Source organism: Phlebotomus argentipes, unplaced genomic scaffold, assembly GCF_947086385.1.
Source record: "Phlebotomus argentipes unplaced genomic scaffold, Phlebotomus argentipes genome assembly contig_5, whole genome shotgun sequence".
NCBI classification, from domain to species: domain Eukaryota; kingdom Metazoa; phylum Arthropoda; class Insecta; order Diptera; family Psychodidae; genus Phlebotomus; species Phlebotomus argentipes.
The window spans coordinates 11,166,926-11,180,847 of record NW_026776165.1 but is presented as its reverse complement, the minus strand read 5'-3'; the positions used below and the strand labels follow the sequence as shown (position 1 = coordinate 11,180,847).

At 48.9% G+C, this 13,922-nt stretch overlaps 5 protein-coding genes across 7 annotated transcripts in view; 2 read left to right on the top strand and 3 right to left on the bottom strand.

Annotated features, from left to right (window-relative positions):
* LOC132265663 (protein Teyrha-meyrha-like) overlaps nt 1-3,140 on the bottom strand; it is a 35,638-nt gene extending 32,498 nt beyond the window's left edge. Inside the window, exons 1-3 of the mRNA XM_059766415.1 lie at nt 2,754-3,140; nt 2,460-2,696; nt 1,492-1,666 (exon numbers count right to left, since the gene is read on the bottom strand). Of these exons, the coding sequence (XP_059622398.1) occupies nt 1,492-1,666; nt 2,460-2,696; nt 2,754-2,870 (529 nt within the window). The 5' untranslated portion in view covers nt 2,871-3,140. The remainder of the gene's footprint in view (nt 1-1,491; nt 1,667-2,459; nt 2,697-2,753) is intronic.
* Nucleotides 3,141-3,787: 647 nt separating this feature from the next.
* Nucleotides 3,788-6,208, top strand: LOC132255451 (reticulon-4-interacting protein 1, mitochondrial-like). 2 transcript variants are annotated; one of them, XM_059751495.1, is made up of 4 exons: nt 3,788-4,274; nt 4,461-4,587; nt 4,643-5,498; nt 5,662-6,208. In XM_059751495.1, exons 2-4 carry the CDS (start codon nt 4,519-4,521, stop codon nt 6,165-6,167), a joined length of 1,431 nt encoding a protein of 476 aa, XP_059607478.1. In that variant the 5' UTR covers nt 3,788-4,274; nt 4,461-4,518; the 3' UTR covers nt 6,168-6,208. The 2 variants fall into 2 exon arrangements, with proteins under 2 accessions (XP_059607478.1, XP_059607477.1); XM_059751494.1 differs by having other exon boundaries at nt 3,789-4,274; nt 4,507-4,587.
* Nucleotides 6,182-7,697, bottom strand: LOC132255452 (eukaryotic translation initiation factor 2 subunit 1). The gene is made up of 4 exons (XM_059751497.1): nt 7,592-7,697; nt 7,367-7,427; nt 6,647-7,304; nt 6,182-6,583 (listed from the first exon to the last, which is right to left on the bottom strand). The coding sequence occupies exons 2-4, from the start codon at nt 7,406-7,408 to the stop codon at nt 6,276-6,278; spliced, it is 1,008 nt and encodes a 335-aa protein (XP_059607480.1). The 5' UTR covers nt 7,409-7,427; nt 7,592-7,697; the 3' UTR covers nt 6,182-6,275.
* Nucleotides 7,698-8,038: 341 nt separating this feature from the next.
* Nucleotides 8,039-10,529, bottom strand: LOC132255593 (TBC1 domain family member 16). 2 transcript variants are annotated; one of them, XM_059751688.1, is made up of 3 exons: nt 8,924-10,529; nt 8,700-8,859; nt 8,039-8,634 (listed from the first exon to the last, which is right to left on the bottom strand). In XM_059751688.1, exons 1-3 carry the CDS (start codon nt 10,495-10,497, stop codon nt 8,146-8,148), a joined length of 2,223 nt encoding a protein of 740 aa, XP_059607671.1. In that variant the 5' UTR covers nt 10,498-10,529; the 3' UTR covers nt 8,039-8,145. The 2 variants fall into 2 exon arrangements, with proteins under 2 accessions (XP_059607671.1, XP_059607672.1); XM_059751689.1 differs by having other exon boundaries at nt 8,700-8,844.
* Nucleotides 10,530-10,879: 350 nt separating this feature from the next.
* LOC132255594 (BLOC-3 complex member HPS1) lies at nt 10,880-12,839 on the top strand. Its single transcript, XM_059751690.1, has 2 exons — nt 10,880-11,003; nt 11,079-12,839. The coding sequence occupies exons 1-2, from the start codon at nt 10,881-10,883 to the stop codon at nt 12,687-12,689; spliced, it is 1,734 nt and encodes a 577-aa protein (XP_059607673.1). The 5' UTR covers nt 10,880; the 3' UTR covers nt 12,690-12,839.
* Nucleotides 12,840-13,922: the final 1,083 nt, after the last annotated feature.

Genomic DNA, 13,922 nt, shown 5'->3' with positions numbered 1-13,922 from the left:
AGAATTTACCGCATTTACTCAAATTTATCTTTTATAAATATCAAAAATCAATCATTTGCCAGATGATAAGTGGAAAAATGTTAGTGTGGAAAGTCAAACATAAACTGAAGAACCCCTCGTGAAAATCCCCTATTTTTCAAATCGCCACCCTCCGAATCAATTTACAAGCTGAAGCAACACCAACACATAAATTAATTACAGCAATAGGCCAATATTTGACTTGAAAAGTGGACCATTATAAATTCACCGCTCTCTCGGCATCAATTGAATCAATAGCCAAGAGATTCTGCACACTTTGTTCTGTATCTTGATGAATTGCGGAGTTGAAAATTAGCATAATTAAGGGAGTCTATTTGACAAATTCTTAGCACTTTCTTGCCAAAGCTCACAATCCAATCACATATGGGAGAGAGAAGGAGAGAAAAAGACCGGATTTTATAGTCTCTCCAGCATTTAAAATATGAAATTAAATGCTGAGAGCCTTTAATGACCCACCCAAAGACCGTCCAATTGATAATTTTATATCATAAAACAATCATCGGTAATCATAAACATTAAATGGGAAAAAGCTTTTTAGAAATGAAAACTATATATGCGATTTATCTCAGATCATAAAGTATCTTTTTCTCCCTTTTTTTCTCAAGTCTCACAAGAATTTGTGTATATTATGAAGACCGCAAAAGAAGGGAGGATAAAAAAGAACACAGTAATTACAAATCAGCAATTATATCATAACATTTGTGGCATATTTTCATGTAGAATAATTGAGTTGATGCAAGAGATTCGACATTCTTCACATGGTTACCAAACAGCATTGAAATTTCGGATGGAAACTCGTCCGCGGGAACGCCTTAAAAGGTCGTGGTCAAAGAGAAGCGCACGCAAGACGATGAAAATGTCTTCTCGGCCCATAGAGGCGTAATAGTTTAGGCAAATATTGGTACCAATATATGCTTTTAGAGTGTGTGTTGGCGGTCTAGACTGCACATTACTCTCGCGATGGGAGTTCAAACAGAACAAAGGAAGCTCTCCTCTTCATCATTATCGCTTATTGAGTGTATTAAAAAAGTGGCATTCAGCCATTTTTTCCGCTCCAAACCGCCCGTGAAAAACTCTCTAAAAGACAGACAATCTCGAGACGAGAGATAACAACTGAGACTGACCAGAAAAAAAGGGGAAATGGCTTGAGAGATTATTTGTTGATTTACCAATTTTCACCTTCTTTCATAGCCTCAGACTCCAATCTCATCTCTTCCTTTCGCGCGCGGACTCTCAATGCCAAGGCGCGCTCGAAATGCCTTTCTTCTCTCCCGTGAAGGAGAGACACACACAAAAACAGCTCCCGCGCGGCCAAAGGGAGACGCAGAGGTGCTAAATACACTTGAGTAGTTCTTAGCACGCTTCACCAATAAAATAGAGACGACTCCTTAGAGGCGGATCTCCTCTTTGACCACCGCGCGATAAGATAAGCGTCAAGACTTTTGTACTCACGTCGAAATCCCGGCGTCTCCGGGCTCCTTTCCGGCGAACAAATCCGATCCCGGTCGCCGTCCTCGCTTGTGTGGCCCTCCAGAGACTCCTCTTTCACCGGTGGCGACAGGGAAGTGCACGCCGGACTCGAGGAATCCGTCCGGAAAGACTCACCGCCGCTCGAGAACATCATGTTCTGCAAGGAAGGGAAGGCAAAGAACTTTTTGGTGCAATTACACCGAGTTCAAATTGGCTAATAGATAGCAAAGACTTTTGTGCTTATTTGATTGCAATACGAATTTGTTCGCATTAACTCGGAAAATCATTTACTAACGTCTTTTAGTGGAAGAATTTGGCTTTGTGATAAACAATTTGGCCACAAGGATAAAATAAATGTCTTCTTGCAAGATTAAGCGGTGTTTTTTCCTGTTGTTTACAAGTTTTTAATGCTTTTGCAGACAAATTTTGAGGTAATTCTTGCACAGCTCATATAAAACTGGCATAGAAAATACTGCGAAATTGGAAAAAAGTCCTCTCTATGCATTTAACACATGTCTTTAACTCTTTTATATGTAACTTTTGAGAATTTTTTTTACAGTTCTGTAAATGATTTTCTGAAGACTTTTGTGAAGGAAAAGGATCAATTGCACTTTATATTCTATTTTATCTTTCTATATATTCTGAATAGATCAAATTATTTTCAATTAAAGACTAAAGAGTAAATTTTTGAAGAGTTTGAACATTTTAGAACTTTTTCTTTCGCAGTTTTCAATAGTTTGTCTGGAAAAATACTCATCTAATAAGAAATTATCTAAATGTTCTAAAAACTACTAAATCTTACAGGAAACTGAAAATTTCGCGCTTGTGTGTAACTGATTGGATGCAATTCAGTTTCCTAGTATATTATTCGTGAAACATAAACGAAATGTGCAAATAGTGGAGCTCAAATGCTGCATTGGCATCCTAAGATACACAAATAAAGAGCTCACCTGCTCCAATCCCGACAGTCCGACGCACTTCGGGGGCGCAAAGGCCGATGGCAGAGGCAGATTGGAGGGAAAGGGCTTCACGAAAGCGCCTCCGCCGCCAAAGGGGCTCCCATTGGCGCCTCCCGCCTGGCTGACGGCCGGATTGAGCGGGTGCAGGAAGTGCGGTGGGAAGCTGTGCAGCAGATGGGCGCCATAGCCGCCCAGGGCGAAGTGGTGCAGATCCTTGGCATCCGGGAGCTGGCGAGAGCATGAGAGTGAGCGTTTGCCTGGGGGAAGGAGATCGTCGTGGCTTACTTGAGAGTGGAAGGGTCGCTGAATCCTCAGAGCCTCGCCGAGACCGCTGGCGGCCTGGGAGAACACCACGAGAGCCGGTGATGGCAAGTGAGCCGATCCATAGGCAGAGTTTTCCATCACTGCGCGCCTCAAGTCTCAAATTGTGCCGCCACAAATCACACGAAATATCACTGAACAAATTATGGGTCACCAGAAATCTCTCACATTTCACGAATTCCTCTCATCCTGAATATGGTAAAAATAGTCACACTCTGTCACACATTTCGCGCTACTGTTCGGGCAAACTGCTCTCAAATGTGCCAGCTGAGGATCCGCGCGCCGGGCAACAGTGTGCTCACGAGACGAGAGATTCAAGTGCACTGAAGACTGGCTCGAATCTCCGGCAATGGAGGCAAATCAGGGCCGAGATTGCCTCAGTTCCCACCTCTTTTCCCACACGGCACACCAATGCGCACGCTCTCCGCCGTCTCTGTCGCTCGCGCCCGAGACTGCGGGCCAGAGAAGAGGTGGGATATCTCCGGCATCTGCGAATAAGTGAGTGGCAGATGTTCAGAGACACTCCTTATCGCTGGGCGGAGTCGCTAAAATACCCATTTTTCCGCTTCGCATCTCCACAAAAACCTACAAAGTAAACGAACAAACAGCACTATTATTGAGTTCGGCTATTCAGCGCTCTATATTTTCCACTCACCATCTCTCTGGCCAGCTTTTTCCACGCCCGTCACACTTCCGGAAGTCCCTGCGCGTCCGGAAGTCGGCAAATGAAGTGCGGCAAATTCATTCCACATCGCAGCCACACTGGAGTTTATTCATCTTTCGGTGGGCCGGAGGACTCCTTCCGGGGTGGTTTTAATTAAAAATCAAACAGGAAGTCAATCAGAAGGAGCAGGAAATTTAGAGACGCTCTCAAAATTGATCTTCTCGCTGTCCATCCACAAAAACCCAATGATTCTCAAAAACTTCATGCAATACCTCAAACATAAATCTCGCTCATGATTTTCCATGAGATTTTCTAAAGGAATTTCTGTGTAATCACTACGAAATCTCACATTTTTCCTGGATTCACTGAAGAGAAGCCATTTTTCAGCCCAACGAGTCGTATTTACAAACAGCACCATTGATGACGTCATGTGGAATTCTTGCAGAGTGAAGTTGGCAGTGAACGTGCCGTCAATTCGCGGCAAAAGTGGGGTTAACGTGCATCGCTCTGAAAAATTCCATTTCCCGGGATTTTCCACAGTCCTGGGCAGATTTTTCATCTCTTCTGCCTCCAGATCACAGCCTCCACGCTCTGAAGAGTTGCCAAGTGTATTCAGTAAAGTGTTTCATGTGCAATAGTGACTGGACTGTGAAACTGGAGATGATGAAAAAATCCCATTATTTGTGAATTTCCCAGGAAAATACCCACCCTATCCCCATATACCCACTCCTTAAGTATCCACACACTAAAGAGGCTACACAAAACCTGAAGTCATGGACGAGGTCGTGTTCAGAATGGAGCAAAATCTGGAGTCACTCCAGGTAAACACATCCCGGAAGGGAATGTCATGAGATATCATCTGTCCAGTCACTCTGTGAAGGTTGTCAGGAGGCACATCTCCATCATCTGTGTGTCTGGTGATGGGTGTTATGTAACTAACCTCACTGGGCAGCTGTCCGGAGTGACTCAGTGTGTCTTCCTGGATCATGTAACACTGGATCTTTTAGAGCTTTTAGGCCACACTAATCAGAGTTTCTTCCCGCCTTTGAGAAGGTGCGCCTCGGGATGGCGGCTGAGAGTGGGATGCGGATAGTCCGCCAGGCATCAGATGAGAGCAGGAATATGGCGCTGAGGGTAGGAAATCGTCATCAAAACCACTTTTGCAACTCTAATTGTCCTTTCCTTCCAGGCCCTCAGAGATCCTTCCTTCGATGGCGTTCGCAGCTCGTGGCAGAACTTCTGGAATAGCTGTCTGGATTTCCTAGAGCGGGTCAGACACTCGGCAGTGGAGCTGGCAGATCCGCAGATACTCTACGAGCAGCTGCAGCTGTACTTCAGGGACGAGATCTCGAGGAACAACGCCTTCTTCGTGTGCGTGGGACTCGGCTTGGGCACTGCTGGCGGCTTCTTTCTGGGCCTCTGGCTGGCGCGACCCACCTTGGCCAGGCCAGTGATGAAAGCCATCATGTGCACCTCCTTCAGATCGCCGGAGAGCGTCTCTCTGTCTAGAACGCCTGTGCCGCAGATGTTCTTTGGAACGGACATTCTCGTGCGCATTCGGGCGGCTTCTTTCCACCGCCTGGACGAGCAGATCACGCGCGGCTACGGCCACACGCTACGCCAGATGATCACACACGCCCCAGAGACGCCGCTGGTGCTCGGCAGAGCGGCGGCTGGTGTCGTCGAGGCCGTGGGCAGAGACTGTCGGAGCGGCCTGGAGATCGGCGACGAAGTGTGGCTCGTGGCGCCCTGGCATGCGCCCGGAGTGGCGTGCGAGGCTGCCGTGGTGCCGGAGAGTCGCGTGGGCCGGAAGCCCTTCATCACGGGCTTCGAGGGCGCCGCCAGTCTACCATACAGCGGCTGTGTGGCGCTGGGGGCGCTCAAGCAGGCGGATTTGGGCGAGCACAACTGCTCAGGCAAGCGGATCCTCGTGCAGGACGGCTGCTCGCCCGTCGGCTGCGTCCTCACGCAGCTCACGAAAAAGTGGGGCGCCACCGTAACGGCCACGTGCTACGTGAGATCAGTTCCTGTGATCCGAGCTCTGGGTAAGTAGCCTCAATCCCTCCCTCAATGCCCACTTTCTCACCAATTGGACAATTCTTTCATGTCTTTTCCGCTGACAAAATCAAGAGGAACAAGGTTTAGAATCCCCTGAGATCTGCCTAAGACTCCGCCATACACTCATTCCCTGCTCTTTCTCCCTTTCAGGAGCCGACGATGTGATCACTCTGCGCGGCGAGAGTCCCTCAGACGGACTGTTTCTCTCCACCGACTCGAGTCTCCTAGAGAAATTCAACCTCAGCAATGTCCTGGCTACGCGCGAGGACACCTTCGACGTCATCTTCTTCACCAATCACGTGAGCTACGACAGATCCTTCCTGTACAAACACCTGCGTACCGGCGGCAGGATCATCGACACGTGCGAAGCGCCGCTCTGGTCCGACAATCTCGGTTTCCTGGGGCGCTTCTTCCTCTCCTGGCTCGTGTCGCTGCGCCGCCTCGCCGGCTGGGCCATCAGGAGCCCCCCGGACTGGGGCGGCCCGCATTTGTGCCACCACGCGCTGGACAGACTCGCCGGCTATGTGAACGACGGCCTCCTGCAGACCGTCGTGGACCAAGTGTTCACGCCCGAGGACGCTCAGCGCGCCATCGAGCACATCTGCAGCGAGAAGGCCATCGGGAGCACCATTGTGACCTTCCGCGATGGCAAATAGTAAAACAATTGCAGTTAAATGTACAGAAGAAACTGTGGCTTTTCTTCAAATCTTACGCGGATTCTCTTTATATATGGAAAAAACACCTGAAATTCCTGGCAGCGCGCTTCAGTTCTTCTTGGGCGGCTCCTCTTCCTCCTCCTCCTCGCCACTCTTGCCCTCCTCGTCATTCTCACCTTCGAAGCGGATGCCCTCCTCAGCCTCCTCCTCGTCGTCGCCGGCAATTTCGGCGTTCTCCTGCTCTGCGCGCTCCAGGCGCCGCGCCAGATCTGCCTCGTCGATCGCCGTGACGACTTTCGGCGGCATCTGCACGTGGAAGACGCCGCCTAGGCCGCCGATGGTCTCCCTAATCTTCTCGATCGCCACCTCGAGGGCCTTCAGACCGTCCGCCTTCTCGGGAGTGGAGGTTGTCATGACTGGAAGGAGAGCACGAGATTAGGAAATGGAATCAACCATAAAAACGCTCGATTTCAACTCACCATAGAGCGGCGGAGCGATGAGATTGATCTTAATGGGCAGCTCCTCAGTGGACAGCTCCAGTCCGGACCGCAGAGCCTCCTTGACGGCGTCAATTCCCTCGTATCCATAGCACGCGCACTCGATGTCCGCGCGAATCTTCACCGGCTGCGACGTGAGCTTCCGCTTGATGTTGTCCAGCAGCACGTCTAGCGTGCGCTCCTCCAGACCGCACTCCTCGAGGATGCTGGGATCCACCACGGCCTGCTTGAAAATGTCGAAAGCGTGCGCTTTGCTCTTGTACTTCTCCTCGAAGTGCCACGCTGTCTTCTGGTACAAATCTTCCAGCTGGTCGTCCGACTCGAAGCTGAGGATGTCCGCCACATGACGCAGAATTGAGTTCACCGCCTTGGCTTTGGAGAAGCGCTCTGTGCACTTCTCCACGTCCTCCACGGACACGCGCCGCTTCGACAGATCAATGTAGCCCTTGTCCTTGTCCACACGAATCACCACCGCCGGCTCCGTCTTGCCCACGCGGATCAGTTTGTTGATAGACCGGATGCGCCGTCGCGACAGCTCGGACAGCAGGATCATGCCTTCGATGTTGTTGTACTCCAGGAGGTACACATAGGCGCCCATCTCGGCGATGGAGCGCACATTCACCATCACGACGTCCTCTACCTGCAAAGCAACTTGACCTCAATTCCCACCATCCGGAAGACTCACACACAGCAGATACTGACCTCAGGGTACTTATCCTTGTAGAATCTACACGACAGGACCATTTTTGTGGAATTTTGAGACCTGCAAGAGGGGAAAACTGTGAGGTTATGTTGGCAGAGAGACACCTCTGGAAAACACCCTGATTTTCATCTGCAATAACTCGAGAAATTCCACATTCAACCACCGAATAACACGTGAATCTCACTCATAAGAGTCTCAAGAGCACATCTGGAGGGTAAACTCACCTTTTCTAACGCAATTTCTAAGGGAAAACACGAAATAACTCAGGCAGAAGCACCACGAATACACATGTGGCAACCGGGGACTGTCAAACAAACTGCCGTTGGGGGCGCTGTCGGCGATTCCCGTTTCATGTCAAGCGTAAAAAATATCAAAGACACATCGATCTTCATGCAAGAAACTTTAATATGCAACCTAGGTTGCGTGGTTATTTATCTTTGGAACATTTTCTGTGGAAATCTGGGAAATTCAATTAATTTGTACTTTTCAAGCCAACACGAGTGGGTTGATAGTTGAAATTTCAGCTATAAGGCCCGCCTAAAAGCCATTGTGTCTCGGCTAGCTGTAAAACATCAGTTGCATTTAAATTTTCTCTGTTAAACATGAGCGAAACATAAGTGAAACATCCCATACCCAAGCTTGGAAATGTCCGAAACCCAGTGGAGGACAATTGAAATAATTTATTTGAGTCTCGAAAATAGCAACAGATAATAGACATTAATGCGTGTTTGATCATTGTAAACTCTTGCGACACCTGCTAAAGAGGCGCACAGGTGTTTTAGTCAAAAGCGAAAGCACAGTGTTCATTGTCCAGATGCCCGATGCACTCGATGGCTGGATGGTGGCCAGAGTCCCACATGCCGGGGCCGCAGCGCTTGCACAGCGTCGACAGGGTGCAGGGGATTTTGGGCAGCTGCCTGAACTGGTGCAGCAGCCCGCGAGCCTTGCGCAGGATCAGTTGTCCGTCCATGTACATCGCGAGGCTGCTGAAGTAGAGCAGCATTTCGTCCGTGCGCAGATCCTGGGCGATCACGTCGTCCGCGTACACGGCGATGATGGCCAGACAGAGGAATAGGTGAAAGTAGTCGGTGAGATAATTTGACCAGCACGCCTCCCACATCCGGATGGCCACGGCCTCAGTGAACTCGCGCTTGAAGCATAGCAGAATCCATCGGTGGCAGAACAGAAGCTCAGTGGCGTCGGCGAACTTCTGCAGATGCGCGTGGAATGGCGGGATCATGATGCGGATCAGCTCTCTCAGGTAGCTCTAAAAAATCGAGGGAGGGATTTTTTCCTGCCACTCATCATTTGCCAAAATCAGTGAAGACTCACCAGATTCCTATCGATGTCATTGTCCAGAGGCTGGCAGACGAAGACGGCTCGTTGCATGAGACCCACGAAGCACCAGAAGGTCTCGGATTCGTTCTTGATCTCGCACAGAACGGGCGCAAGGAGGTCGCTCATGCCCTGCGTGTACCTGAAATTGGCCTGTCTGTACCGGCAAATGAACGTGAGACATTGAAAGCCAGGATGATGCAAAGCCGAGCAATACTCACGATAGGTTCGGGTTGTAGAAGGCGTAGTTCAGCAGGATGTTCTTCATGATCTCAATATTGGGATTGTCGTTGCCGGCGAAGAAGGGATTCCCGCGATCCGTGCGCACCACGTCCTTCTCAATCACGCACTGCACGGTGCGCCAGAAGTGGGCGTGCTCCTCCGGCGACATGGAGTAGAGGCGCCTCTTGGTCAGCTCCTCGTACTCCTGCCGCCGAATCTCGGCCAGCGTGGCTCTGTCCTCGAAGGTGGAGTAGAAGGAGTGGCACTGCAGCAGGAACGGCCACACTGTCTTGCGCAGCTTCTTCTCTAGCCCACCGAAGAAAACGCACTTCCGCAGTAGCAGATCGTCCTCAATCTGGCCCTTCTTGTTCAGCAGTGTTCCGTAGAAGTAGTCAGTGGTGATCTTGCTCACGTTGCCCTCCTCTGGATGCAGCTCAGACTTGCGCACCTCGGGCCGGCACACCATGAACTGCCGGTAGGGACAGGTGAGGTCCTCCTGCGCCAACCGAATGTTGTGCAGCACGCTGTGCCACTGGTGGAGCACCTGTGCCAGGTGATCTAGTCCGCCGTGATGAAAGTGTAGGATCTTGTACTGCGACTCCCGCGACGCAATCACCAGCTGGCCGGATGTGCACTCGGTGTCGCTGAAGAAGAGCCTCAAGGAGCGCATCTGACTGAGATCCACGGAAAAGCGGCGGCACTTGAGGACAATCGGAGTCCGGCGGTGCACGACAGGTGAACTGGTGGCCGATGTCTCGGGAAAGGCGAGATTGTGCCTGAAGGCGAGCATCTCGGGTGTCATCCAGTGCGGATTGTTGCTCTCCTCGCTCAGAGATCGTGCGAACCTGGCCGCTAGCTGGGGATTCTCAATCAGCCCATCAGTCGGCGAGATGTCCACATTCTCAATCCGAGGATTGGCTATCGTGATGTTCACGCTGGTGAGCTGAAGCGGTGGCTTCGGCAGGACAGGTTCTGGGCCGTCCAGAAGTGGTTGCAGCTCGTTTATCAACTCCTTCTTCGACTCCTCCACCTCCGGATCAACGTCCTGCTCTGTCTTGTCGTTCTCCTCGCTGCCCAGCACGGAATCTCTCTCCATCTTGTCGCTGCTGGAGCTCACGCTGACCGTCTCTGAGTAGTCAGACGTGTAGCCATTGCTGACGCTCATCATATCGCTGGCAAAGGGATTCTTGCTGTTGATCGTCACCGAGACCTCGCTCATCTGACTCAGCTCCCTGCACAGCTCCTGCTCATCAATCTCCCCGCGCAGACTGACCTTCTCAATGGTGGCTGGGCACTTCCGCAGCGTGGAGTTGGGAATCCAGGTGAGGAGCAGTGTATGCCTCTTGGCGTTCGTGTGCTGATCGATGAACGTCTTGCTGGCCACCGTCAAGTAGCCCGGATGGTGTAGAACGTCGTACTCGCTCCTCACCACCGTGGGCGGATGGACACACACGTTGTTCTTGCAGAACATGATCTCATTGTCCTCCAATGATGTGCCACTCTCCTCCTGCTGCTCCTCCTCGCCGCCCAGCACGTAGCTCGACGCCTTGCGCAGGATACTCACCAGAGGCATCTTTTCACTCGCTGACCCAGCGCGAAAATCAATCAATGCCGTGTGCCAAGGAGTCTATCGATCGATACCCTGACGTCGCCCAGCCGTTATCCAGCATTCATGCGCAGTTGCCAGCAATCTCTGCAATTGACATCCTCATCAACCCCACTGACAGTGCGTCACTTCCTCCCTGGATTCCTCTTTCGCAAAAAAAAAACCACCAGGAAATCGCGAAAAACGCCAGAGTAAACAAAACAAACTGGCCACCGACCTTTGGCTCTTTAAATCGCTCTTTAAACCCGTGACGTCAGTGAGTGCTAGAAAAACAACACAGCTGCTCAATCGGCTCAATCGCTCAGAAGTGCACAAAAAACTGCAGTGAATATCCACGAAAACCCCCTGAAATGGACGGACTTTTCATCATAGGACATCAGAACATCATCCTCTACCAGGATTACAGCGATTCCCTGAGAGAGAAATTCATGGAACTGGGAAAAGCTAATGGATTACTGGAGGAGAATTTTGAGGTTAGTGCTGAGTGTTTGTTTGGTGTTTTTGACCCAAGAAAAATATCTTTTCTCACACATCTCCTCACTTTCCAGGACAAAGACTTAGACAGTGATGTCGTTATGCAACTCCTCAACCCTATTGTCACATCCCAGCGCGTGATGTGCAGTCAATTCGACAACAAATACGTGCGATTGCAGACATTAGGCAACTTGAGTGTCATCTATGATGAGTTCTTCGGCTTTCTGTACCTCAAGATTGGCACTGGCGATGTGGAGATGGAGAAGACTGTGCTGTCAGCGTGTCGGGAATTCAGCAAACTCATCTGCGGTCCGGATATTCAACTGTTGCGGTTGGATTTTGAGAAATCCTCCCTGCTGAGGAATCTCATGAAAGCCTGGACGCGGATGCATGAACAGGATCAAGCCACGCGGCTGGAAAAGGTGGAATTCATGCTGATCAGTACAGAATTGAGGAGTCAAATTGTGGCCAATGTGCAAGAAAGTTTGAGGAATCTCAAGGAAGAGCAGCTCTTCTCTCGTCATCACGCGCTGCTTTTCAGTCACGGGAAGCTCGTGTCGGATTTCTCGTCCCGCTCCACGAGGGATTTGTCAGCACGAGATCTATTGCACATCAACGTCCTGAGCACACAGATAAAGTCTTCAAATTGCCATCTAATCTACTTGACAGGCACGCAAAACTCTTGCTTACCGCACATAGTTTTTGGCCACCGCATCTCAGACACCCTGATCTTCCTCCTGGCCATTGAGTACGACAACTCAGACGTGGCTGATGTCATCTTCGACACTTTGACCTTCCTGTGCAAGATACACAATTACCCTCTGGACGCGGACAACGTGAAGTCGATGATTGACAAGAGCGACATGGCGATCAAGCAGATCCTGGAGGCGCTGAAAGGCAATCGCATGGCCAAAGTGGAGGCCGAGCGGATGGGAAAGTCCGTGGAGATTCGCTGGAATGGCATGAAGAAGAAGTTCAGCGAATTGGCCAAGAATTCCTCCTACAGAGAAGTGACAAAGTTCTTCGAAGCCTCCCTTCCGGGCCTGATAGATTGCCTGAAGCTGCTCTTCAAGACCCTCTTCTTCGACACTTTCCTGCCGTTGTCCTCCAATAGCCTCCTCATGGAGGTCTCCGTGACCTTCCAGTCCGGCATTGAGGCTGTGCTCAGTGAAATCTCCCTGGAGCAGCAGAAGGGCGCCATGAAGGCGTACATCGACGAGTATCCTGGCCTGGTGCACTTTATCTTCGTGGACAACAGCGATGGTAGAATAATCTCGCCAGAGCGCAACTGGGAAGATACCCGATTGCTGTCCAGGGCGAAGTTCTTCGCCACCATCGACATGATGGCCAAGTACAAGAAGAAGGGCCGCAGTTCGCTGATCTGGAAGAGTCCGGCGCTCTCCTACTCCTTCTTCACGTGGTACGAGGACGAGTGTGGCCAGTACCTCGATCCCAAGGACGTGCCTTCGTGTCCGGAGAATCACACCACGTCGGCAAACTACTACCAGAAGATCACAGAGACGCTCTTCCCACGCACGTCCGTGGCCAGGATCAAATCCTTCGATCTCTATCTCGTGCACTTGGGTCTCGTGAACTCCAATCTCTGCCTGGAACACTCGCGTCGCATCGCTGTGACGATAAACGATGTGATTGGCATCACGGGGAATCCGTTGGACATCCTCTGAATACACATGCCAATTTACAAAATTATATAATGTCAGTATTTCCATTGCAGTGCATTCGTCACATGGAGACACATATTGTAATCGATAGAGATGGGAAATGTGCCAAGAAACCAAAGATGAGCGGAAATAAATTGATTACATTCCATACAAGAGTATGTTTTGATTATGGACAGAGCGTTTGGGGTCAAAGAAGATCTCGCGGATTATTAATAGTGGCAGGAGATTAATAGAAAAGGGCGTGGTATTTGAGAGGGCGGAGCCTCCAAAGCCTTCTCGTTTGCAGCAAAGTAGCTGTGAAAAGCAGAAAAATTGAATAAATGTGATATCGTTGGGATCACTTTTTTCAACTAAAAGTAAAGTTGAAAAAATGAGCAGAAATAGCAACTCACCGATTCAATTTAGGCCACGAAAGGATTCCCGAGCGCGCGCAAGTGTGCAGCCTCAGCGCAGATGGCAAAATCCCCGCAATGATGATTCTGCACAAATATTGTGTGTAGTGTTCTCATTTTTATTGTGTTCTCTTTTGGGGGAATATTTTTTTCAATAATATTTACAATTGTGTAACATGCAAAAAGGTCTTTTTATTAATTGTATATTTACGTCTTTTTTTACTCAATCATCATTTTTTCTGGGGTGTGAAATTTAATCATTTTCATTATTATAATCTAAGTATATTTTTTTTAGGGTTTTCCTTGAAGTTTTTCTCAGTTTTCTGAAATATTGCAAATATTTCAAGGTTTTTTTTTTCTTTATTAACTTGATGTTTTTTTTCTCGTTCACAGGTTTACATAATTTTTTCTCACTCCCAATAATAATTTCTATTAGGTTCAAAATGACTAATAGAATGATTCATTTTCGCTTTTATTTAGCCTCAGTTAATATACAAAAGGGTTAAATTGATAGTTTTTAATTTTACTATTTCTTTTATATTACTTCTTTAGTGATTATCATGGTTACTTTCTATGCAATGATTCACGTTGTTTTTCTTCGGGAATTCTTTACTAATTTTTTACTTCTTAAATACACAATATTAATTCATTTTTACTTTTTCTCTTCGTTTCTAAATTTTTTCTCCTCTATCTTCAAACTGTTTTTTTTTCTTTATTTCTCTTCTCAAAAATAATATTCATTTTATCTACTCTTCTACCACTGATCGTCTAATAAGAAAAAAAAGGATCAAATTTCACAAAAATATATGCATTTCAACTTATTATTCTCACGAGAAATTTCTCT

Bases quoted from the DNA above. Each gene is read 5' to 3' on its own strand.
- LOC132255452 (XM_059751497.1), bottom strand. From the start codon at position 7,408: ATGGTCCTGTCGTGTAGATTCTACAAGGATAAGTACCCTGAG. The intron at 7,305-7,366 runs GTCAGTATCTGC...GTTGCTTTGCAG, and splicing joins ACAAGGATAAGTACCCTGAG to GTAGAGGACGTCGTGATGGT. The intron at 6,584-6,646 runs GTGAGTTGAAAT...CTCTCCTTCCAG, and splicing joins CATCGCTCCGCCGCTCTATG to TCATGACAACCTCCACTCCC.
- LOC132255594 (XM_059751690.1), top strand. From the start codon at position 10,881: ATGGACGGACTTTTCATCATAGGACATCAGAACATCATCCTCTACCAG. The intron at 11,004-11,078 runs GTTAGTGCTGAG...CTCACTTTCCAG, and splicing joins TACTGGAGGAGAATTTTGAG to GACAAAGACTTAGACAGTGA.
- LOC132255593 (XM_059751688.1), bottom strand. From the start codon at position 10,497: ATGCCTCTGGTGAGTATCCTGCGCAAGGCGTCGAGCTACGTGCTGGGC. The intron at 8,860-8,923 runs GTGAGTATTGCT...TTGCCGGTACAG, and splicing joins TTCTACAACCCGAACCTATC to ACAGGCCAATTTCAGGTACA. The intron at 8,635-8,699 runs GTGAGTCTTCAC...TCGATTTTTTAG, and splicing joins ATGACATCGATAGGAATCTG to AGCTACCTGAGAGAGCTGAT.
- LOC132255451 (XM_059751494.1), top strand. From the start codon at position 4,227: ATGGACGAGGTCGTGTTCAGAATGGAGCAAAATCTGGAGTCACTCCAG. The intron at 4,588-4,642 runs GTAGGAAATCGT...CTTTCCTTCCAG, and splicing joins GCAGGAATATGGCGCTGAGG to GCCCTCAGAGATCCTTCCTT. The intron at 5,499-5,661 runs GTAAGTAGCCTC...TCTCCCTTTCAG, and splicing joins TCCTGTGATCCGAGCTCTGG to GAGCCGACGATGTGATCACT.